Genomic DNA, 24,880 nt, shown 5'->3' on the forward strand with positions numbered 1-24,880 from the left:
TAGGCTGGGATTCAAAGTAGCTGCAGTGAACACAGCTTGAATATGACACACACATTCGACTACCCGGAGAAGAGATAGGAAGATGCTTCTAGAGTGCCTTTTGTGTACAATAGTCCAGTGTTGAGAGAACTTTCATAGCTTAGTAGCTGTCTAGGGGAAATTTCATAAATAGCAATTACCAGATGTGGGGCTGTGTTAGTCAGAGCGGTCAGAAAGCCAGTAAGATAACTTTGGTTGCTGATGCCTTGTGGTCTCGGAGAAAAGGGAGGACTAGAAAAGGACTGAGTTCTCTCTGCACAATGCCCGCTGCTTATTTCTTCTAATTCAAAGCTTCAAATGCCCGTGAGTTTTTGCCGCTATTTTACGTAACAGAATAATGTATCCTTTGGTTCATGTCACTAACCTAGTATCTTGCAGTTGTTTTTCTGGGTAGAAGTGCAAACTTCTATTTGAAGGTCACTATGGTAACAGTAATCTAGGGCAGCTCCGGGGGAATACAATCAATCATCTAGGGGGTTCAGAGCCTTTCAGGCTCTGGGGCAGGGAGGAGGAAAATTGTCACCAAAAAATTAGGTCACTTGTGGTTGAAGGAATTTAGAGCTGAGATCCTGAGACTCAGAGGAGGGGTTTTCAGACCCTTCAGTGCACCCCAGGCACAGAACCAGACCGATTACGGAGGTTATCTTTCTGTTCTTTACCAAACGTTACGGGGAGACACAATTAAAAGGAAGAGAATAACTAGCAAGTCTGCGAAACATCTCGGGCAGAGGAAGGACTTCAGTGCGTGCAGCGGTGCTTTTCAGTTTTCGGTTACAAAACCGCGGCACATCCCTTCTTGCATGTCGCCATCAACACCACCCCTCCGCCTCGTGAGGAGGAGGAGGAGTTCCCCGCATCCCACTAGGAAGCTCGCGTGCACAGAAGGCCAGCATAGCCCCTGTCCTAGGAGCCGGGCAGCGAGAGTCGGATCCGCAGTGGCGAAGCCGGCAGAGGGGTTGTGCCGCGGTGGTGCGTTGGGGCTTTACGGTAATTCTCCGCGGCGCTCTGCCCCGCCCTCGTGCGCAGGCGCGGAGCCGTTGCTGGCAGAGAGGTTGCGGGCACAGCGGTTTCCAGAGCGGCTTCGACTGGAGAGAGTAGCCTGTGCAGGTTCCGAGGCCGACCGGGAGGCTCGGCCAAGCCCGAAGCCCCGGCGTCCGCCTCCTGCGGCGTCCTCGGTAAGTCGACGGCCCTGAGGGAGTCGCCACCCGAGACCCCGAAAGGCACACTCCCCGGTGCCGGGGACTGGAGGCGGGAGGGCACTGGCGAGATCCAGCCCTCAGGCCGCCCCTGGCCCCGCGGTGGGGGTGGGAGCCGGGAACAAGTCCCAGGGAAACCGAGGCCCGACGTGGGGCCGGGGAGGAAGGCTGGAGCTGCGACCCCAGATGCCATGCCGGCCGGGGGCCCAGCACGGGACAGGAACCGGGGTTCCCCAGGGAAACGGAAGCCCGATGTCAGTGGGCGAGGAGGGGGCGCGGGCTCTGGGGTGCAGAGCATCCCACCGCCCCCTCGAAGTCAGCAGGTGCCCCGGGCCGGAGGCGGGCGCTCTGGACTTTACTTCCAAAGTTCAAACCCAGCCGCGTCTGTCCTCCGTACTCCCTGGGTCTCAGGAATTTGCCTGAGGCTGTAAACTCTGAGGGCTTTCCCCTCCCTGCGTAGAAACTGGACCTTGTCCCCAACGGGAGACTTAAGCCCCGTGCGGTTCTCTTGGACCCGCTTGAAAGGACGCTTTCGTCTTCTGATCCCTAGAATCCGTCGCCATGAACCCCGCCGTCGTCGTGGTCCACGGTGGCGGAGGCAGCAATATCTCCAAGGACCGCAAGGAGAGGGTACGCCAGGGCATTGTCAAAGCCGCCACCGTGGGTTACAACATCCTCAAGGAGGGAGGGAGCGCAGTTGACGCTGTGGAAGGAGCCGTGACCGTCCTGGAAGATGATCCCGAGTTCAACGCAGGTAAATTTGCACTGCAACTGGTAACTGATGCTAAACCGGGTTAAGCTTCTACCCCCAGATAAATAGAACCTCTCTAAAGTGTCAGTGAGTCTCGTCAGCTTTATGCTAAAATCTAATATGCTGAAAAGATTTAGTTTTTCTCTCTTTACCTGTTGACCAAGTTGCTCTAAAGAATTTTAAAATTCATTATTCCCCCTTTTTTCTTTAATCTGCTTTCTAGAATTCACATACCAAGAGGATTTTTTTGGTTTTTTGTGTGTTTTTTTGCGGTATGCGGGCCTCTCACTGTTGTGGCCTCTCCCGTTGCAGAGCACAGGTTCCGGACGCGCAGGCTCAGCGGCCATGGCTCACCGGCCCAGCCGCTCCGCGGCATGTGGGATCTTCCCGGACCTGGGCACAAACCCGCGTCCCCTGCATCGGCAGGCGGACTCTCAACCACTGCGCCACCAGGGAAGCCCCAAGAGGCTTTTTTAAATTACATCTTTTTGTGGGGGAAAAGGGTAGACTACTGTTGGGTGGCAACCTTGGGAGCTTCAGGGTGTAATTTGAATCGGTCCCCCATACAGGGAGGGCAGGGAGAGACCACAGGAAAAGGCAGATCTCTCCAGATTGGTAGGTGGCAGGTTTAATAAGCATGGGAACTTACACAAGAGGCTTGCCTTGCAGGATAAATAGACCCCTGTCCATGCCCACCAGAATCTTAAAAGTTTATATAGTGGCCTTATCTGGGCTCAGTCACATATACCGTCCAGATGGTCTCAACACCACATCTCAAGGCTGTGTCCTGGGCAGCTTCTGGTGCAAGAAGACAAGCGGAGAGCACACTCCAAGGAAAGAGGAAGGGGTGAGGGGACTCCGATTGCCCCAGCGCTCCACCCCTCGTGACCGGCTCTTACAGTCTCACACACTTTCTCTTCCGCAGCGTGCCCTGAGCGGGCAATAACGGGTGGCTCATTTGGCGGCCGTCTGGCTGCATTGCAGGCAGATGCCACAGCATCAGGCACATACAGAAGAAAACACGGGTTAAGACAATAATTCCCCAGATCACGGATACCTTTCTCCACTGAGAGCCTCATGACTCAGACCGCTGTTACTAAGTCCCCTAGGCGGGGAGCCAGATCACTCCAGAGCGTTCACTTGTGTCCTGTGATTGAATAGAGGCAACACGTTAACAGACCCATCGGGCGTGAGCACACAACATCCTGTTTGGATAATGGCCTAGGTGCTGCCTCTTTGCAAGGCAGTGATAATGGCCAAGGTCTTTCTGTTTTGGAGGAGAGCTTGTCTCATTAGAGACATGTCAGTGTGCTGGAAGAACAGGCTTTGTCGGCTGTCATTCAAGGCTTGGTGAGTGCATTTAGTAGGAGGCTGTCATGTGCTGTCATGTGCTGCAGGCCAACGGAGGGCTCAAAGACAGCAGCGAAAAGATCATGCCAGTGGGAAACAGAACATGCCCACCTGGCCTGGAGGAGAGGGAGGTCAGCAGCCTTAGGAATTTGACCTGGTTTTATATACCATACACGTTAGCCAGGGGAGGTAGTGCTGTCAGGCTTGAGGAGATGGACCGGTGGCGGGATACATGAGACCAGAGCCCTCACCTGCTCTTTTCCAGTGGTGCGCGTCCCATTCCAGGTATAATGCGTTTCAGCAGGCCCAGCTTGCGGCAGGACAACAGGAACCCAGTGGAGATCGAGTAGTTCCCCCTCACCCATCCTGTTAGAGTGTCCCAGTGCAAATTCCAGTAGATAATCTCCTTTCCCAGGTGTGCTGCAGTTCGGTGTTCTCGGCACCGTAGCACGTTGATCCATGGTGAAAGTCAGGGCAGCGGCTGTTTCCTGACGTACCTTTTTGGCATCGGTGCTTCCGTAGGGGTCCCCAGTCTGGGATATGGGGCGACAGCGCTACTCGTTGATCATGCAGATGTGTGAAAGCCTTGGACGGCACGTTAGTACACCCAGCCACAGTGGCTTTATCTGTTAGTAAGTTAAGGCACTGCTTTAACATTCCATTTTTCCTTTCTCTCAGCCCTGCTGCTTGTGGGTTACAGAGGAGATAGAACCTGCCTTCAGTGCCGTGTTCCCTTGCCCAGTCTTGCATGTCCCAATCCACAGTCTTTGAAATGTGGCCCCAGTCACCATCTATTTGGTGAGGGACCCCTACATGGGACTTAGCTTCTCTAATCCCCTAACAGCGGCCGCCTGGTTTGCATGGGGACAGGGGAAAGCTTGGGTTAAGCCAGATGTGGAGACCACACAAACCAGGGAACGTTAGAGCCCTCTCTCAGAGGGAGGAGGCCAGTAGAGTCAGTGTGCCAATCCCTTACCAGTTAGGAGCTCTGGTGGGTGGCCTCAGACTCCTTTGGCAGTTGCCACGGGCACTGTTTAGGACACACAGGACATGCTATGATCGCATTAACCCAGTCACTGTGTTTCAAGGGCAACCCGACATCTGCGGCAATATGCCATCCCACCCGAGCTCTGTGGTGGCCACTCTTTCCGTGCATCCAATCTGCTGAATCTACTGAAGGGTCAGTTGCTAGGGATTGAACCCAAGCTAGGGCATCAGCTCCCTGATGGCCAGGGGGTGTCAGTGCCTTATGAGCCAGGACATGGACGACAGTGAGGATTGCCTCAGGCTCCTGCAGGCAAACCCAAATGTCACCTCCACACATCCTGACCCCACGAAGGCCCACTCGTTAATCATCCACCCTTCAGCTTCCTGTTGTCAGAGCCATAGGGTTAATGTCTTTAGAACAGCCCAGCTGTCAGTGCAAGGGGTTAACGGCCAGGGACCAGGAGTAGTAACCAGCCAAAGGGCTCTGGGTTCAGCCCGCTGGCCGCTGCAGTTCATCCCTCCTGAGAGGCTCCACCTGGACCTCTGTGTACACCGCTGCTAGGAGCTGTTGCTCTAGGGGAAGTACGTGGGGTTCCTGCCCCCTTCCAGAGCTGAGACCAAATCCCAGGAGCACTCTCCCCTTCTGTTTTCTCTGCCACAGCGCCTGCCCTATACCTACCAGAGTCACAGACACATCTAACTCAAACGGTAGCCCTGCTTGGGAGACGCCCAGAGCTGTCATGTGCTTCACTAGCGCTTCTGCCTTCTCAAAGGCAGCTTGCCACTCTGATCCCCAGTCCCACACATGCCCTTTCTTTACTGCATACCATAAACTGTACCCATTTTAAGTTTTGAAAAATGTACATACCTGTGTAACCACACTACAACCAAGATGTTAAAATTTCCATCACCCGGGGGCTTCCCTGGTGGCTCAGTGGTTGAGAGTCCACCTGCCGATGCAGGGGACACGGGTTCGTGCCCCGGTCCGGGAAGATCCCACGTGTCGCGGAACGGCTGGGTCTGTGAGCCATGGCCGCTGAGCCTGCACGTCCAGAGCCTGTGCTCCGCAACGGGAGAGGCCACAACAGTGAGAGGCCCGCGTACTGCAAAAAATAAATAAATAAAAATAAATTAAAAAATAAATTTCCATCACCCCCAAACATTCCTTCCTGCCACTTTGCAGTTAATCCCCCCTCCCAGCCCCAGCACCAGGCATCCACTGATCTGTTTTTGTCATAAATTTGCATTCTCTAGAATTCCATATAAATGCAGTCACAAAGAGTGTATTCTTTTGTGTTTGGCTTCTTTCACGCAAATCAGTCCTTTTTTAGAGTAATAATCATCATAGCCACCACGAGTGTCTACTATGTACCAAACAGTGGTCTAAGAAACTTGCATGATTAACTCATTTAATCTGCACCATAGTCCTATGAGTTAGGTGTAATTATTATCACGCTCATTTCTCAGATGAGAAAACTAAGGCACAAAAAGTTTAAGTAACTTGCTGGAAGACACTCATTTCCTCTTTATTTTGAAGTAGAAAACCTGAGATCTAGGGATTAAGACGCTTCTAGGGAATTACACCACCTACCTGACATCTGTCAGAGAAAAGAATTTCAGGAAATCTTAACCAGTTAGTCAGCAGATACTTAGTAATTGTTCTGTCCCCTTGCCTCTGTTCTGTGCTCTTCAACACTTACACAAAATGTGGCTTCATTACATAGGCATCATCGATTAAATCCTTGGCAGTTGGTGATTGATTCAATCTCCAATCCTCCCCTCCCCAGAAATCAGGGGGTGGGACTAAAAGTTCCAGCCCTTTAATCCTGGTTGGTTCCGGTGGCAACCAGCCCCCCACCTTTAGGGGGTTTTCAAAAGTTACCTCATTAACATAAATTTGGTTTTGGTTGAAAACTGCTTGTTATGAGTAACAGGACACCCAGGTCACCTGTATGGATCTGAAGTGGTTTCAGGAATTGAGGGCAAAAGACCAAACATTACAACAAAAGATGCTCCCATTGTTCTAATCCCTTAGGAAATTCCAAAGGGTTTGGCAGCTGTGAACCGTACCTGGATGAAGACCAAAATATGTAATTATGATAAATCAAAGTATCACACCTCCTTTGTCAAAGATCAGTTTATATATTTATGTGGATCTGTTTTGGGCTTTCTATTCTGCTCCATTGATCTATCTGTCAAATTCTTTCACCAACGCCACACTGTCTTGCTTACTGTAACTTCTAGTAATGTCAGCTGCAAATAGAGACCATTTTATTTCTTCTTTTCCAAACTTTATGCCTTTTCTTTCTTTTCGAACATTGGCTGGGCCATCCAATATTATATTGAATAGGAGTGGTTAGAGCAGAAATTCTTGCATTTTTCCCAGTCTTAGGGGGAAGGCACTGTCTTTCACCGTTAAGTATGATGTTGGTGGTAGGGTTTTATAGGTGCCCTTTACCAGGTTGAGAAGTTCCTTATTCTTAGTTTTTTGAGATTTTTAATCATCTGTGCATGTTGAGTTTTATCAAATCCTTTTGCTGCATCTATTGAGATGACCATGTGGTTTTTCTTTTGTCTGTTGATATGGTGAATATTGATTGATTGATTTTTGAATTTTGAACCAGGTTTTCTTCTCTGGGATTAACACCACTTTGTTGTGACATGTTATTTTTTACATATGTGAATGCTGGGTTTGATTTGATGGTGTTTTGTTGAGGATTTTGCATCAATGTTCATGAGAGATACGGGTCTATAGTTTTATTTTCTTATAACATGTGTCTGGTTTTGAAATGAAGGTGATGCTGGCTTCATATGATGAATTGGCAAGTGTTCCCTCCTCTTCTGTTTTTCTCGAAGTTTGTATAAGGTTGCTATTATTTCTTTGTAAATATTTGGTAGATTGGTTTTTTTGTTTGTTTTGATGGAAAGTTTTTAAGAAATGAAATTCTTTAATAGGCATGGCACTATTCAGGTTATCTATTTCTTCTTTGAGTGAGTTTTGTCAGTTGTCCTTCAAGAAATGTTTCTATTTGGTTTAAGTTGCTGAATTTGCAACATTTCTGTGTTATGCTTTTGATGTCTGTATGGTCTGTAGAGAGGTCCCCTCTTTCATTCCTGATTTTTGTAATGTGTCTTTTTTTTCTTCGTCAGTCTAGAGTTTATCAAGTTTATTGTTCTTTTCAAAGAACTAGTTTTAGTTTCGGGAAGTGGATTTGGTGAATTTTTCTGTTTTTTTCTTTTCTTATTTATTTATTTGTTCGTTTGCGGCTGCGTTGGGTCTTTGTTGCTGCACGGGCTTTCTCTAGTTGCAGCAAGCAGGGGCTACTCTTTGTTGCAGTACGCAGGCTTTTCATTGTGGTGGCTTCTCTTGTTGCAGAGCATGGGCTCTAGGCACTTGGGCTTCAGTAGTTGCAGCACATGGGCTCAGTAGTTGTGGCTCGCAGGCTCTAGAGCACAGGCTCAGTAGCTGTGGTACACGGGCTTAGTTGCTCCGCGGTATGTGGGATCTTCCCGGACCAGGGATCGAATCCACGTCCTCTGCATTGGCAGGCAGATTCTTAACCACTGTGCCACCAGGGAAGTCCCATTTTCTGTTTTTTCTTTTGCTCTTTTTCTGTTCTGAATTTCATTGACTTACCTTTATTGTTTCCTTTATTCATTCACTGTTCTTTTCCTGTTAGATCATTAATTTGAGACTATTCTTTTCTAATACAAGCATTTAATGTTTAAAATTTTACTCTAGCACTGCTTTGATTTTTACATGTTTTTACAGGTTGCCTTAATTTTCATTCTGTTCAAAATGTGTTCTCATTTTCCTTGTGACTTCCTCACTGAATCATGGGTTAGTCAGAAGTGTGATGCTTAATTTCCAAATATTTGTGGATTTTCTAAATACCTCTCTGTTAATGATTTTTAGTTTAATTCTGTTATGATCAGAGGACATACTTTGTGTGATTTGTATTCTTTTAAACTTCGTAAGGTTTGGTTTTTGGCTCAGAATGTGTTCTACCTTGGCCATTTGCACTTAAAAAGACTATGTACTCTGCTCTTGTTGGATGGAAAGATCTATAAATCTCAATAAGGTCAAGTTCATTGGTAATGTTCATACCTTCTGTATCTTGATTGTCCATTTCTGATTAATGAGAGAGGAGTATTGAAGTCTTTAATTGTAACTGGATTCGTCTATCTCTCCTTTGAGTTCTGTCAGTGTTTGCTTCATGTATTTCGAAACTGTTGTTTACAATATAGATTGTCGTCTTCTTGGTGAACTGACCCCTATATCATTACTTAATGTCCTTATTATTATTTAATGTTCCTTATTGGGAAGTATACTTTGCCTCCAGTTTTCATTTGATTCATTTTGGCATGGTATAATTTGTCCATTTTTACTTTTAACCTATTTGCATCTTTATATTTAAAGTGGATTTTTTTTTTTATTGGCAGCATGTAATTGTGTCCTATCTTTTTGTACAATTTGACAATCTCTGCTTTTTTTAAGATTTATTTATTTTTTATTTATTTATTTTGTTATTTATTTTTGGCTGCATCGGGTCTTAGTTGCGGCACTCAGGATCTTCACTGAGGCACGCAGGATCTTTCGTTGCAGCACGCGGGCTCGTCGTCGTGGTGTGCAGGCTTCTCTCTAGTTGTGTCGTGTGGGTTTTCTCTTCTCAGGGATCTTAGTTCCCTGACCAGTGATCGAACTGCGTCCCCTGCGTTGTAAGGCAGATTCTTTACCACTGGACCACCAGGGCAGTCCTGACAATCTCTGCTTTATATTGGGGTGTTTAGACCATTTACATTTAATGTGATCATTGATATGGTTAGGCATAACTTTGTCATCTTGCTGTTTGTTTTCTATTTGTCCAGTCTATTCATTGTTCCCTGTTTCCTCTTTTTCTGCTTTTTTCTGCCTTCTTTTGGAATAATTGAATGTTCATAATTCCATGTTATCTCCTTTGTTGGCCTAGTAGCTTGACTTCTTTTTTTAAAGGTTGTTTTAGGGTTTATAGTATATATCTCTCACTTGTCACAGTCTACCTTAAGTAATATCACACTTCATGCATAATGTAAGAACCTTTTACAGCATACACCTGTTTCCCCTTTTGTAGCCTTTGTACTACTGTTGTCATATGTTTTACTTATGTGTATAAGTTGCCTAATGCGTTGTTATTATTTTTCCTTTAAACAGTTATATTTTAAAGATATTGTAAAAATAAAGGGAAAAGGTATTTCTGTTTATCCACTTATTAGCCATATCCAGTGTTCATTCTTTGGGGGAATCCTGATTGCTCTTTGCTATCATTTTCCTTCTGCCTGAAGGACTTCCTTTAACATTTCTTATATTGCACATCTGCTATTGATGACTTTTTTTTAACTTCTGTTATGTCTATAAACGTCTTTGTTTTGGGTTTTTGAAAGATGCTTTCACTGGGTGTAGAATTCCAACTTGACAGGTTTTTTTTTTTCTTTGAGGGCTTCAAAGATCTTGCTCCTCTGTCTTCTGGTTTGCATTGTTTATGACAACAAATATGCTATCATTTTTCTTTTTTCCTCTGTACCTAATGTGTCTTTCTCTGGCTGCTTTTAAGATTTTCTCTTTCTCATTAGCACTAAGCTGTTTGATCATAATGTGCCTGAGTGTAGTTTTGTTCATGTTTCTTTTTCTTGGAGTTTGTTGTGCTTTTCGGATCTGTGAATTTATAGGATTCACCAAATTTGAAAATTCATCATTTCCTTGAATATTTTTTTTGTCCCTCTATCTCACCTCTCCTTTTGGGGACTCCAATTACACATATACTGGCTGCTTGAAACTGTCCCTGAACTCAGTGATAAACTCTGTTCAATTATTTTTCAGTCATTTTGTTTGCTGTGTCTTCAAGTTCATTCATCTTTTGTGCAGTGTCTAATTTGGTGTTAATCCTATCCAGTGTATTTTTCATTTCAGACTTCTTTTTTCGTCTCTAGAAGTTCTCTCTGGGTCCTTTTCATATTTTCTTCCATGTTCTGGTACATATGACAGCCGTTTTTGTTTGTGTGTGTGTGTGTGTGTGTGTGTGTGTGTGTGGTAAGCGGGCCTCTCACTGTTGTGGCCTCTCCCATTGTGGAGCACAGGCTCTGGACGCGCAGGCTCAGCGGCCATGGCTCACGGGCCCTGCCGCTCCGTGGCATGTGGGATCTTCCCGGACCAGGGCACGAACCCATGTCCCCTGCATCGGCAGGCGGACTCTCAACCACTGCGCCACCAGGGAAGCCCTGACAGCCGTTTTAACATTTTTGTCTAATAATTCTATCATTTATGTCATTTCTGAGTCTGTTGCTGTTAATTGATTTTTTTGTTTTTGTTCTTCCTCATTATGGGTCATATTTTCCTGTTTCTTTCTGAGCCTGGTAATTTCTTATTAGATACCAAACACTTGTTAGTTGCTGGATATTTTTATACTCCTTTAAGTATTCTTGAGGTTTGTTCTTATCCCTCTGAGGAAACTGAGTCACATAGAGTTTAAGAATAGCTAGGCTTACAAGTATTATCTAGGCAGAGAAAGTTGGAGAAAAGTTGCTAGTGGTAAAGCGAACAGAGTAATGAGAGCTAATGGTACATTCAGGGAAACCTAATATTTCAGTAAAATGTTGCCAAGGAGAAGAGATGAAGCTGGAAAAGTAAGTGAGAGGCCAGATCAGGAAGGGCTTCATACCGTTTATTGTGTAGGTCATGGGGTATCAAGTCAGATCTGTGTTTTTAAAAACGTTCCTTTGACAATGGAGTAGAGGATGAATTAAAGTAGGCAGCTTAGGGGAAACTCGGAAGCCATTTCCAAATTCTTAATTCTTGCTTTTCGGCTTCTTTTTGATTTTAGGTTGTGGATCTGTCTTGAACGAAAATGGTGAAGTTGAAATGGATGCAAGTATCATGAATGGGAAAGACCTGTCTGCAGGAGCGGTGTCTGCAGTCCGCTGTGTCGCAAATCCCATTAAAGTTGCGCGCCTTGTTATGGAAAAGGTACTGGGACTAAAGCACCCTTTTCCTAAGGAATTGTCACTGCTGCACTTCAGTGACTAAAAGGGTTCTGACTTGTAGGGAAATACTCGAGATCACTGTTCTCCTGAAATTGTATGAAAGAACAAAAACAATGTTATTTAAGTTTCTCAAGGAAACCAAGATTCTGACTCAGTTGATGTAATTTGACTCATGATCACTTAACCAGTGATTACATTTCACATTATCTTCATGTTTTCATGTTATCTTCCTGTATTTTCTTCAGCCTGCTTTCAACACATGTAACACAACACATACACACTGAACAGACCAACTGTTTAAATAGCATGTATGGGGGAATTCCCTGGCGATCCAGTGGTTAGGACTCCACGCTTCCACTGCAGGGGGCCCAGGTTTGATCCCTGGTTGGGAAACTAAGATCCTGCAAGCTGTGTGGTGCAGCAAATAAATATATACCTACATACATAGATATGTAGATAAATAAATAGCATGTATGAAATAAAACTGGATTAAATTCTCTAAATGTAAGATCATATGTAAGTTGAATTCCTAGTAATATTCCATCATCTAGGTTTTTCTGAAAATACAAAAACTCGGAGAGCTCGGCTTTTTTCATCATTCAGAAAAGCAAGCCAGTGGAATTTGCATTTTTGAGACTTTGTACCCAGAGAGAATAATGATTTTCACACAGTAGGAACAGTTGAAAAGATTTTAACTTTTCCACAAAACTAACTATTTTCCCATTTCTTTCTGGCTCAAGACACCCCACTGCTTTCTGACTGACCAAGGTGCAGCAAAATTTGCAGCAGCCAGCGGGATTCCAACAATTCCTGGAGAACAGCTGGTTACAGAAAGAAACAAAAAACGTCTAGAAAACGAAAAGCTTCAGAAATCAGACTACCAAAAGTAAGTATCATCTGTGGCTCACATTTTTGCGAGTTATTCAGATGTGAAAGTGGGACTCATGTCTGGTTATCCACGTTTCTTAAATAAGTCAAAGATCACTTGGTCGTTTCAGTTTTTGTACAAAATAGTTCACACTAAGTAATGGAAAAACTGCTCTTTTGACTCTGAAATTTAACCTCACTTATTACTCCTATGAATAGTAACTCAAATTCAGCTAAGAGTTCCTTCTCCAACGTGATTTAATAGAAGGTATTAATTACCTGCATACTTCTTGATCAGTTTGCTATCTTCGGTACACCGCACAGGTTCTCTGTGATGTAGACCACCCTATGAACTTACTTAGGCGCCCTTTCACGGGGCAGAGAAATCAGTACAGCCCTTATAAGTGAATTCATCATGTGTTCTGAATTATGGTTTTCTGTGTTACCAATTCAAAAATACCAAATAAAAGGACCTTAATTTAAAGCAAAATTTGAAAAATAAAATTTGAATGTGGCCTGGAGGTTTATAATGGAATGTAATCTATTAACTCCACATGCCCTTTTAGATTTGTAATGTTTAACCAGAGGTATACTTTCGTATCACTTAGGGAGCTTTTTCAAAATCTACATGTCTGAGCCCCTTCCCTACAGAATCTAATTTAGGGACTTCCCGCGTGGTCCAGCGGTTAAGACTCCAGGCTTCCACTGCAGGGGGCGTGGGTTCGATCCCTGGTTGAGGAACTAAGATCCCGCATGACGCATGGCGTGGCCAAAAAAAAAATCTAATCGAGTAGAGCTGAGGTGGAGAGGCCAGGCAAGTCCATTCGAAAAAAGTTCCCCAGGTAATTCTAGTGTGTCCCCAGGTTAGGAATCTGTTGTACAAGATTGGCCATATGTTGGTAGCTGTTGATAATCTTTACTGAGTGTGCTATGGTGTCTATAGGCTAAAGTCACAGGAATGGGGTTGCTTTATCAGTGGTTCATGTACATTTTAATAGATGTTGCCACATTGCTTTCCAAAAATCCTGCAACAACACACATCTCCACCAGCCAGTACTGCTCTTCGATATAAGCAAGAGGGGCTCCTGCCCTGGGCCCTGCACTTTAGATGACCCTCATATCACAGTTACACAAAACAGTTGCTTTATTGCAGATCCATGGGGCATCTCTGTCACTCAGCAGTGACACAGCATTACCCATAGCCCTCATCATCCACTCTTGTGACAAATACCATTCAGCCCCCAGGGAAGTGCTTCTCTGCATCTCTTGCTCTATGTCTTGGAAGTAGAGACCACCTGAGTCAAAAGGTTTGTGGAATATGCCACTGCTGACATCAGAACTAGACCCTGTTTTGGAGTGTGGGGAAGACTTGAACAGCAGAAGGACTTAGGTAAGAGAAAAAGACAATAATTTGTCAAACAAATTCCTGCATAACGAAGTGTTGTTTCCCAGTAGTGCACAGTGTCCTTTTTCTTTCCGCATGTTTCAGTTTGTGGTTCTAGAGTTATTCATGAATTAGTACGATATCTGCAAGACTTGCCCATGAGGGCTGATTCCTGTTACTCTTAAATTGGTAGATATGTAGGTCTAGACCAGCACTGTCCAATAGAAATCTGAGAGCCGTATATGTAATTTAACATTTTCTAGTAGCCACATTAAAAAAAAGTAAGAAGAAATGAGTGAAATTAATAATATATTTAACCCAATATACCCCAAATATTATCATTTCAACATGTCATCAATGTAAGAATTTATTTATGAGACACTTTACGTCTTTTCATGCTAGACCTTCCAAATCTGCCGCGTTTTTTACACTGACCACATGTCTCACTGTAGACTGCCTGCGTTTCCAGTGCTCAGCCACATGCAGACAGTGGCTGCTGTACTGGACATCACAGGTATAGACAGAACCTGCATGAGGAACCAATTTTTTATGTTGGCAACTAAATGGACACTGAATATTAGACTCATGAATGGTTTTATTCTTATAAAAATACTTAAGGTTGAGTTAAATTTTTTTAAATGTTGAAATTTTTAAGTAATTTTTATTTAAAATGTTATATTCATTAATTATAGTTGATGTTTAGACTTTAATATTAATAATTTTGTAAATTTTAGGAAAAAACTAACTTTTGAAATTATATCTGCAAATTACTTTTATTCTTTTTGGGGGGATTTGCCCTTAACTTTGATGAAAATATATGCTAATTTTGTACACTCTCAGTATAGTTACATTTCACTTTCTAATTCCTAGATTACTGAAAATGTGTACAAGTCAAGATTTTGATAGAAAAAGAATACTAAAGTGGAATTCACAAAAGAAAAAAAAGCTAAAAGGAAGAAAAGAAGTAAAAGATCTTCAAAGAAACAGTCTGCTTTAAAAGTAAGCACTCTTAGACTTCCCTGGTGGCTCAGTGGTAAAGAATCCACCTGCCAACGCAGGGGACACAGGTTCAATCCCTGGTCCGGGAAGATCCCACATGCCGCGGAGCAACTAAGCCCGTGCGCCACAACTACTGAGCCTGAGCTCTAGAGCCCGCGAGCCACACCTGCTGAACCCGCACGCCACAACTACCAAAGCCCATGCGCCTAGAGCCTGTGCTCCAGACCGAGAGAAGCCACCACAATGAGAAGCCTGCGCACCGAAATGAAGAGAAGCCCTGCTCGCTGCAACCAAGAAAGCCCACAAGCAGCAGCAAAGACCCAATGCAGCCAAAAAATAAATAAATGAATAAAAATTAGAGAAAAAAAAAAAGTAAGCAGTCTTCTTCCAGGATGACCCACATAAAATTCACAAAGAGAACATTACAGCTTCTTTGTTCAATGAAGATTTAATTACTTATCAAAACAATGAAAATTAGTAGGAATAGTATTCTCACCAAATCCACAACTTGAGCAATTCAGATGAAATCCCAACAACTTCATGTTCTTTACTAAAGGAAGATTTAATTGCTAATCATAAAGCAATTTGGTATAATCATACACCAAAAAAAGGACACGTGCAATTATTAGAAGCGCTGGGAAAAGGCTGAATAAACAATAAACAGTTGATAACCAGAAAAGACACAGATAGAAAACATAGATGTAATGTTCTTGAAAGAATAATACTATTTGGACAAGTGTAATGGTACTTTTCATGACCCCATCAGCACAATGTTTACGGAAAACAATGGGAAATTTCTAGGGTTAATAAAAATTATTTCAAGTTTTGATAAAATGCCAAAACGTAATTAGGAAAAAAACCTAATGATAAGTATCTAGGAGAGAGAATTCAAATAGGTTAGTTTAATGGGTAATAAAGCAAGACATGAAATCATAATGAAGTTTAAAAAACTCAGTTCAGCTAGAGTGGACCATGATCAGAAAACATGTTGAAAAACTAACATTTAAAAGGGAAGCCCGTGATAATGGAGCTAACATGGTAGGTAAATAAAAGGTATGTAAGCACGAACTTTGGCCAAGAGTCCGGAAGTATCCTGTGTGACACGGCCAGCTCACCGTGAGTTTGTTTCTAGGAGACATGCCCTCAGCTGCACCAATACTGACGATGCTGTGAGACAGTAGAGGGTCCACTGCAAGATACTCTAGATGTGGCCGAAGGTGGAAGAGCTTAATGAGACTCACATCTGACCTTATAACAGACCTCAGAGAGACGTGGAGGGAATTCCAACTAAATGCTGTTGAAGTAATGAAATCGAATTTAGATAAGAAGAGTTCAGCAAAAATCGCAGAAGTTCCTTAAAGAACAAATCACGGACTTTGACAGAAAGTGAAATTAATTTTGAATTTGCACTATCTACAGTTACTTAGTCTGAACTATTCTTCTCCATGGATAAGCTTAAGAGAAGCTTTAAAAAAAAAATCTAAGTTTGGCTATTAACATTTTTTAAAGGATTAAAAATGTTTTTTTTAATTTAGAGAAACAAAGCCAAAAGTGCATGGGAAATATGCAAGAAAAGTGACATCCGCAGAAAATATAAGGAAATCGAAACAAAGGAAACAAAAAGGTTTGCCTAACTTGAAGGAGAAGATTCATGTACAGCTGATCCTGAAACCAGTTTCTTTAGAGGCTGTTTTTCTGTTCATTATAAATCGAAGTATAAGTATCATTTGTAGAGAGATTTGAACAAAATCGAGCAACATACTGCTATTTTCCATTTTCTTTGTAATATACCAGCAATGAAATTTGAAAGAAGAATTTAAGATACTCTGCATTGATTTAAACACTGCTTAAGAGATGACAAAAATGACTATAGTAAGGGATTGTGATTTAAATGATCAAATTAAAATATTTAGTAAAATCTTCTGTGATAACAATTTATCAAACGTAACCCCATGTAACATTTGAGTGTGGTAATGTAAAAATCAAGATTCATTTCCAAATCTAAGTATTGCTTTAAGAGTTTTATGTATAGTTCCAATGTTACTGCCTCAGCAGAGTGAAGCTTCTCCAAGTTCAAATTAATTAAAAACTTCCTAAGAACTACATCGCTCAAGAAAAGTTGTGTTGGGCTTCCCTGGTGGCGCAGCGGTTGAGAGTCCGCCTGCCAATGCAGGGGACACGGGTTCGTGCCCCGGTCCGGGAGAATCCCACATGCCGCGGAGCGGCTGGGCCCGTGAGCCATGGCCGCTGAGTCTGCGCGTCCGGAGCCTGTGCTCCGCAACGGGAGAGGCCACAACAGTGAGAGGCCCGCGTACCGCAAAAAAAAAAAAAAAAAAAAAAGAAAAGTTGTGTTATTTGTCACATTGTCAGTAGAATGCATGTTACATGGAAATGTTGACCATAAGAACGTGATCAATGCCCCTTGAGATGAAGGCAATGAAAATTAATTTTATGGAATAAATACATAATAATTTATGACTGTATATGTGTCTGTGTGTGGTTTTTTGCCCCACTCATCCAGCCATCACCAGCTGACCAACAAAGGATACAAATGTGCATGGTAATAAATTGTCATCATTGGTAGTTTGTCAGCTTCCAGTCAAATGAAAACCATAGCTTTACAGTATCTCTCAAGATACATTTATCACGGTAAGAGGATAGAACATCTTTATTATTTCTGCATATTACATGTGTGTGGGCCTCCATTTGCCTTTGTATTTTTGCCTCAACCCCTTCCTTGTACGTGTTGGGGGGCTGCCACCAGCAGTGACAGGGTACCTCTCTCCTTATGTGGCGGGAGGGGCTCGCGTCACTGCCATTGCTCCTCCCTGACAACCGCCAGCTTGGATGCTTTGCATTTGTTTATGGGTCATTCTTTTCCGGGAATTTGCCTATTTTCGTCCTGTGATCATTTTTTCTCTTTAGTTGTTTTGTCCTCTTCTTATCAATCTTAAGGCTGTCTTCTCTGCTCAAAACAAAATTCCCGAATCTGTTGTTTTTATTTGCTTTTACTTTGCTTATGGTATTTTTGCCATTTGAACGTTTTTTGTGGTCAGTAGTACTCTCCCTCTTCTTGTGTAGTTTGTAAGACCAGACACCTAGGAGCCATCCCCGCCCTGAGACATACAGCTGCCTAGATTTCCTTGAAGAATTTTGTGTTTTGTATTTAGGTCCTTAGCTATCTGGGTTGGCTTCTGTGAGTGATAGGAGATAGGGTTCCCGTTTCCTTCTAATAGGATACCAGCTTTCTCTTTCTAGTCCTTTGAATGCCAGGCTACATTCTCTAGCTACAATTTAGCCTCTCCATGTGATTGCCCAACAGATACCTCAAGCTTTTGTCCAAAACTAAACTTGTTTCCCTACCCAACCCCACTCCACACACACCACAAAGCAAAAAACGTCTTCCCAGTGTTCCACCTTTCAATAAGTGTTTCTTGCATCCTTTCAGTTTCTGCCTTAGATTTCTCTCTCTCACATCCGGTCCACCTGCAAATTCTGTCAGCTCTGCCTTCAAAATGTCCCAGGTCCAGCCTCCTTCCCACCCTCTCCTCTGGAAACACCCCGACACAAACCACTGCCTCTCCAGCCTCTTAAGGGGTCTCTGTTTCCTCTCTCATCTCCCTCAGTCCACACACAATGGCCAGAACGGTTTCCCTAAGATGACTCTGTAGAAGTATAGCACACATTCCGGGTGCATAGATCCTATCTGGAGCCCTGGATGCGCTTCCACAGCGCAGGGTGGACACACGTGTAATCAGCACACAGCCCGACACACACACCCCTCCGTCACTGCCCTCCCCGCAAGGAAACCGCCTGCCCGGCTTCCAGCACCGTGGGCTAGTGGTGCCTGTTTTGGAACTTTATCTGAGTGGGGTTGTGTAGTCCGTGCTTTTTGGGTGCCTCTTCTTACGTTTCTGAGATCTGTCTCGTGTGTAGCAGAGTCCACCTTCACTGAAGCATAGTGTGTCACAGGTTATTTACTTGGGCAGATGTTTGTGTCATTTGCAGTTCGCTGTTATTACAAGTAGTGCTGCTGTGAACATTCTGTACACTTTCATGGTGAACTTACCTCCACGTTTCTGTTGGACAGAAGTGTGGGGATAAAATGGCTGAGTCGGCTTTAGGAGACCCCGTAGGTGGCCTCCCAAAGTGGCTTTGCCAGTCCACATGCCCAGCAGCAGTGAGTGAGGGTCGTGGTCCCCGCACCTCTGTGCCCATACTTGATACCGTGTCTGTTTCATGTTAGCCGTGCCGGTGATGGGCATGGCGGTAAGAATGGTTATTTTTTAAACTTAACTCATCTCGTGACACTTCTCGGTTCAAACTCTCCAGCGTCTTCCCACCTCACTCAGACTAAACGCCCTTCCGAGGGCCTGTAAGTAGGATGACCATGTGATTCAGTATTCAAACTGGAACTTAGTTTTGAGAGTGAAAGGGGCACTGTTAATTAAGCCGGGACAACAGGCATAAGTCAGGACGGTCCTGGGAAACCAGGATGTACAGTCACCCCACTTGTCAAAGCCTCATGGTCTGCCTGCTGGCCGTCCCTCTGACCCTGCTGCACACTCTCCCTGGCTTTATTCTCTCCAACCACAGTGGCCTCCTTGAAGTTCCTTGAACTTGGCAAGCATGTCCTGCTTCAGGAATGTTCTTCCCCAGCAATCAGCATGGCTTACCCTCAGTCCTTCAGAGAGGCCCTTAGAAAGCAGCACGTCTCCACCATCACATGTCCCACGTGCTGCTATGGGCTATAGTTTACTGCTGTTCAGTAAAGCCTGACATTCTTTATTGCTCTGTCACCCTGTGCCCCAAATGCAAGCTCCGTGGGAGAAGGTACTTTGACCATTTAGTTTTCTGCTGCGTCCCAGCATTTAGACCAGTGCCTGAGATATAGTTCACTGTAGAACCGGGGTGGTGGGTACACAGCTGTTAGCGTACAATTGCTTCAACTTTTGTTACTTGCAAATTTATAATAAAACGTTAGAGAAAAAGTCAACTTATTTCATCTTCATAGCAGGCCCCATGAAACGGGCAAAGGGGTGTGCGGACAGGCAGCAGCAGCGTCTCCCGGGTGGTTGTCAGAAGTACACGATGTTGGGTCCCATCCTGTACCTGCCAACTCGGGGGTCTCTGGATGGAGGTGCTGAGGATCGAAGGGGTGCTGATGCACACGGAAGTCTGAGATGCACCCAGTTATTTGTATCCCCATTTTACAGATGGGAAAAATGAGGCACGATAAAACTTAACTCAATCACCCAGCTAGAAAATGGTGGTGCTGGGATTGGATGGACCCTTAGAGCTGAGGGCTAAAGGTATGTCCAGCAGTCTAACTGACATGTAGAATGTAATGCAAACAGGCTTTCTTTGCCGTTTCCGTGCGTGGGGAATGCTGGAATCAAAGTGTGTCCCATGTGCCATTAATATCGAAGTGTATTAAGCTACCCTGTCACCTGTGGGAGTGTCTCTCATCTTCAGCCACTCTTTGTTGGTTTTTTGGCAGAAACCTGGGGACCGTGGGTGCCGTTGCCGTGGACTGCCGAGGAAATGTGGCTTACGCGACCTCCACGGGGGGCGTCGTCAACAAGATGCTGGGCCGCGTCGGGGACACGCCGTGTATAGGTGGGATGGACGGATGATCACTGCCCCTGCCCCTGCCCTCCCCCGTCCTCTCGTCCTCTTTCTCTGGTCTTCGCCTCACCCCCACACCCACTTCTTTCTTCCTTCATTTCCTCCTCCTCCTGGTGGCAGCTTTAGAATTTCTGGGAGTGGCGGTGGGTTGGAGGGGGTCGCCCAGGGCACGTGTAGAAGGCGGCGTGTCCAGCAGGCACCTGTTTCCTAGATGCTGTGTTTGGGGGGGGGCGTGGAGGACTTGGGAGGGAGGCGGAGCTGGGGTGCTGAGGCCGCCGCAGCACCCCCGGTGCCTCTGTCTTCTCTCTAATCCGTTTCAGGAGCTGCAAACTATTCCCAAAGGGTTAAGTACACGAAACCTTTCCCCAGGCATGGGCTCCAATGAGCAAACTAAGAAAGCTGAGAATTTAAGTTTGCAGTTGTTAGATCTGAGTGGCATGTTTTACCTAACAGTAGTGGACACACCACTACTGGAGTGACGCACCACCGCTACGAGATGTTGCACGTCAAAGCGTTCTTCGCGTTAACCTCGGAGCATTTTGACCTAATTCCCGGTGGTGGGGGGAGGGGAGGGGTGTATATGTCTTACCCTGTGCGCTGGGTGGATGTGCTGGGGGCAGAGGAGGGGCTGCTCTGGTGTCGCTGCCCTGGGAAGGCTAGGCCTGCCTCCCCGACATGCCCTCCATCCCCATCTCAGGGTATTATTCACACGGCGCTCACCAGTGCCCTTGGCATTTAATATTTATGTAGCGTTAGACTTGTAATAAGTGTTAGAATTTCTTGACGGTTGCCGCTCAGTTAGAAACAATTCCCTTCCTTGAGCAGGATCTGGAGGTTACGCTGACAATGATATTGGAGCCGTTTCAACAACAGGGCACGGAGAGAGCATCCTGAAGGTGAATCTGGCCAGACTCACCCTCTTCCACGTGGAACAGGGTACGTGGAACAAGGCCGTGCCGTCTGACTGTGAGGGGATAGGAGCTGTTTATAAATCGACAGAGAGGGTTGGGAAACCCTTTCTTGTTTGCTGCAGACGTTGCTTTCAGGTCAACGCCCCTTCTGTTAGGGTCAGGAAAGAAGGGCATTTGGAATACTGGTTGCCTTCTGCCTCCTGGGGGCGGTAGAGAGACTCTGAGCCTGCGTGTGGGAGAAAAGGCAGCTTCATCCAGTGCAGGGAGGGCCTTGTAGGGTGAGAGTCCTTGTTTGAGACATTGAAATCACTTACTAAGAATCTTTGTTAAGACGCTTTGGTTTTTCATACTGTAAATAATTTTCCCATCAGATTCCTTTCAGTCAGTAACTTGTGTTGTTTCTCAACCTCTCATTGTTTTCAGGAAAGACGTTAGAAGAGGCCGCTGACGCGTCGTTGGGTTATATGAAGTCAAAGGTCAAAGGTGTAGGTGGTGTCATCTTGGTCAACAAAGCAGGAGACTGGGCGGTGAAGTGGACCTCCACATCCATGCCCTGGGGGGCCGCAAAGGACGGCAAGCTGTACTCTGGAATTGATCTTGGCGACACCAGCATCACTGACCTGCCCTAAGTCCCCGGAAGCTGTATTCTAGAAGCTAAGACTTAGCTCAATCAGTTAGATCTAGAAATGGAAAATTCTGCAGTCTGTCACTCGTTTTGTTGCCTTGATCAGTGTTTGGTTGGGGACAGATTCCGAAGTGATGTGTGACATGCCCATGTTAGGATCAAATAAGACTAGTGAAGATGACAAACTCGCTGAGCCTTCCTCATGAATACTCCCCATCATCTGAGGTTAGAAAGAAGAAACAGCATGATCTTAACAGGACAGAAACAGCCTCAGTGCAGGGAGTGCCTTTTGGAATTGGGGGACCCACTGCAGTGACAGAGGCTGTAGGCGCGAGGGTGCGGGGGGCCCGGAGGAGAGCAGCGCTCTGGGGCAGGACCCAGTGCTGGGATGAGGTGGGGGGACAGTGAAGGGGAGACAGGGCAGCAGAGCTAACGGATTGGTGAGTGATGCCCGTGAACATTGCAGAGCTCGTTCTGAGCCAGAAGAACATTAGGTGAAAGAATCTCTGAGAGAGAAACTGATTTTTTTTTTTTTTTTTTTTTGCGGTAAGCGGGCCTCTCACTGCTGTGGCCTCTCCCGTTGCGGAGCGCAGGCTCCGGACGTGCAGGCTCAGCGGCCATGGCTCACGGGCCCAGCCGCTCCGCGGCATGTGGGATCTTCCCGGACCGGGGCACGAACCCGTGTCCCCTGCATCGCGCAGGCGGACTCTCAACCACTGCGCCACCAGGGAAGCCCCGAGAAACTGATTTTTTTAAGCAAGTGCAGATCTTCTCTGACGTACTAACATAGGCGTGTTTCCAGGTGCTTTAAAAGGACCCTCTGGTAACCCCTGGCTCTAATCTGCTGATGAAGGGTCGTCATGGAGACTCTGGAGGCCCTCCAAGTCTGAGGGTTTTCTCAGGCTCACACACGAGCCTGCTCACCTCGTGTTTCCCCCCAGCCATCCTCCGCCTCCCAGACCCCCGGGTCCCCATCACGAGCGATGGGGGTCGTGACCTCTCCGCCTCTGCTACGACAGGGAAGGGCCAGTCAGTGTCGAGATGACCCCGACTTCATGGCGTCCATGACTGTCCAGGGCTGTGGGTTCCCCCAGCTGAACCAAGTGTCCACTGTGGTCAGCACGGTGAAGAAAGGCATCTCCTTGGTGGAGAGTGTTCCTGTTAACCTCTTTACACTGGAAATGGTATTTTTGCTGTGACACATCTGCTCAATGTGTTAGTCTGTCAGGGCTTACCTTCTCTCTGGAAAGAACTTGCTTCACTTTAAATTCCATGTACCACTAATAAAATGTATTTTGAAAGAATAACAGCGTGTTTAGGAGTCACTGTTGACCAGAATGTACACGAACTCCCTTGGTCTGTCAGTTCAGACAGGTAAACTCGTTAAAGAGAGCTTTCAGCCTAAGCGTGGTGTGTGGGTGTGATAAGACTGCCCGCCTCATGGAGAACACTCGAGAGTTTTCAGAGGAATTGAGTTTTTTCGGGATGGGTTAAGGAAGAAGCCAAACCACCACTGCAGGAATCAGCACAGCCTATGGGTCCAGCTTCTCGCGCTGGCCGTCCATGGCACGAGACAGTCACGCAGTCCGGGCCCCTGTCCCCTGACCTTCCCCGTGCCCGTGTCAGCTGCCCTGAGCCCGAGAGAGGGAGAGAGAGGTGGCGCTTGGAGGCAGAATGGATCCTGCTTCTCCCCACGACCTGGGTGACCCGGGGCAGGTTAACTTCTGAGAATTTTGTCATCTATAGAATAGGTCACTATGAAGATTAAATGAAAACGAAGGACAGCTGCTCAGTGTTTATCTCCAGACCCTCTGGACAAATAGAGGACGTGTGGCCCAGGAGGGAGTCCATGTGGTTCCACCCTTGAACACCTCAGATGCAGCAATCGTCCTTTAGAAATACGTACTTTGTTAGCAGGTGTATTCGTTTGCTAGGGCTGCACATGCGGTGGCTCACACAACAGACGTTCCAGAGGCGGGAAGCCCCAGGCGCAGGTGTCAGCAGGGTAGCTTCTCCTGAGGTCGCTCTCTCTGGCTTGCGCGCAGCCTGTTCTTTATAGAGTCTGTGGCCAAATCTCCTCCTCTTCTAAGGACACCAGTCACATGGGATCAGGGCCACCTAACGGCCTCATTTTCACCTCTTCAAAGACCCTGTCACCAAATACCTGGGGCTTAGGGCTTCAACATAGGGATCCTGAGGGGAGTGGAGAAGGGAGAAGGGAGGAGCAGGGAGCAGAGGCTGGTTTTGCGCTTCTCGATTCTGTTGACGAGGGAAGTGGATCTAGTCACCAGGGGCCGCTGGGGCCTCAGCTCGGGCCACCTGCCCTCTTTGGTCGGGCAGCCCACTTAGGGAAGGGTCCCCAGCCCCTCTGTGTGAGCCCAGGCGCGTGTTGTTGCCCTCGGACCTCGGTTCAGTGAACGGTCACTCCACTAGCCTGGGATCCCATATGTGGAGACCACCGTGGGTCTCTCCCGCCCCCCACGTTGCCAGGGGGCAGCTCCCTAACTGTCCAACAAACGTAGGCTCACTGTAGCGTCTGAAGGGGAACGACAGGCTTTTATCCCTTCTCTGCCACAGGAGGGCAGCAAACCACACACTGTCCACCGCTTTCAGCCCAAAGGGGAGAAAACTCATCTCCACCCTGAATCAAATCAATCTACTCAGAAATTTTGGAACCGCGAGGGGGTTCCTGTTCTGACCTTCATTTCATCTAAATACTATTATTTTAGAGCACAGTTGTCCAGAAAAACAAATGCTAGCAAATGCCCCACAGAACGCATCGAAATCAACCACGTCTCTGACTCTTAAATCAGTGAAGCCCGCTCTGCACCTGCTGCCGCGGCCGGCAGCCCCTTACAGCCAGGAAGAGGGTTACACGGTAACCCATAAGGAGAATATGGGAGCCCAGAGCCCAGAGCGGGTGGGTGTCTGCGGGAGGCAGCTGGGCCCCCGTCCAGGGAAGGAAGGGCCTTAACTGTGGAGCTGTTGGACAATAAATGTTTCTTTCAAGTAATGTCCGTTCCAGCCATGTTCCTCTCTAGCATGAGAGATTATGGACTCTGAGGGCAGAGGGGGAGGGAGCGGGCTGTGTCACCCTCTCCTGAGAAGTGGGAGGCGGGGGGAGCC

General features: G+C 46.1%; 1 protein-coding gene across 1 annotated transcript; it reads left to right on the forward strand.

Annotated features, from left to right (window-relative positions):
* The first annotated feature begins 1,083 nt into the window (after positions 1–1,083).
* ASRGL1 (asparaginase and isoaspartyl peptidase 1) lies at positions 1,084–23,027 on the forward strand. The gene is made up of 7 exons (XM_082660979.1): positions 1,084–1,214; positions 1,786–1,989; positions 11,181–11,323; positions 12,081–12,226; positions 20,091–20,209; positions 21,044–21,154; positions 21,553–23,027. The coding sequence occupies exons 2-7, from the start codon at positions 1,797–1,799 to the stop codon at positions 21,756–21,758; spliced, it is 918 nt and encodes a 305-aa protein (XP_082517105.1). The 5' UTR covers positions 1,084–1,214; positions 1,786–1,796; the 3' UTR covers positions 21,759–23,027.
* Positions 23,028–24,880: the final 1,853 nt, after the last annotated feature.

The sequence above is a fragment of the Grampus griseus genome (assembly GCF_964374135.1).
Source record: "Grampus griseus genome assembly, chromosome: 8".
Classification (NCBI taxonomy): Eukaryota; Metazoa; Chordata; class Mammalia; order Artiodactyla; family Delphinidae; genus Grampus; species Grampus griseus.

Coding starts and splice junctions, on each gene's coding strand:
- ASRGL1 (XM_082660979.1), top strand. CDS start 1,797: ATGAACCCCGCCGTCGTCGTGGTCCACGGTGGCGGAGGCAGCAATATC. Junction 1,990..11,180: donor TGATCCCGAGTTCAACGCAG/GTAAATTTGCAC, acceptor TTTTGATTTTAG/GTTGTGGATCTGTCTTGAAC. Junction 12,227..20,090: donor CAGAAATCAGACTACCAAAA/GTAAGTATCATC, acceptor GTTTTTTGGCAG/AAACCTGGGGACCGTGGGTG.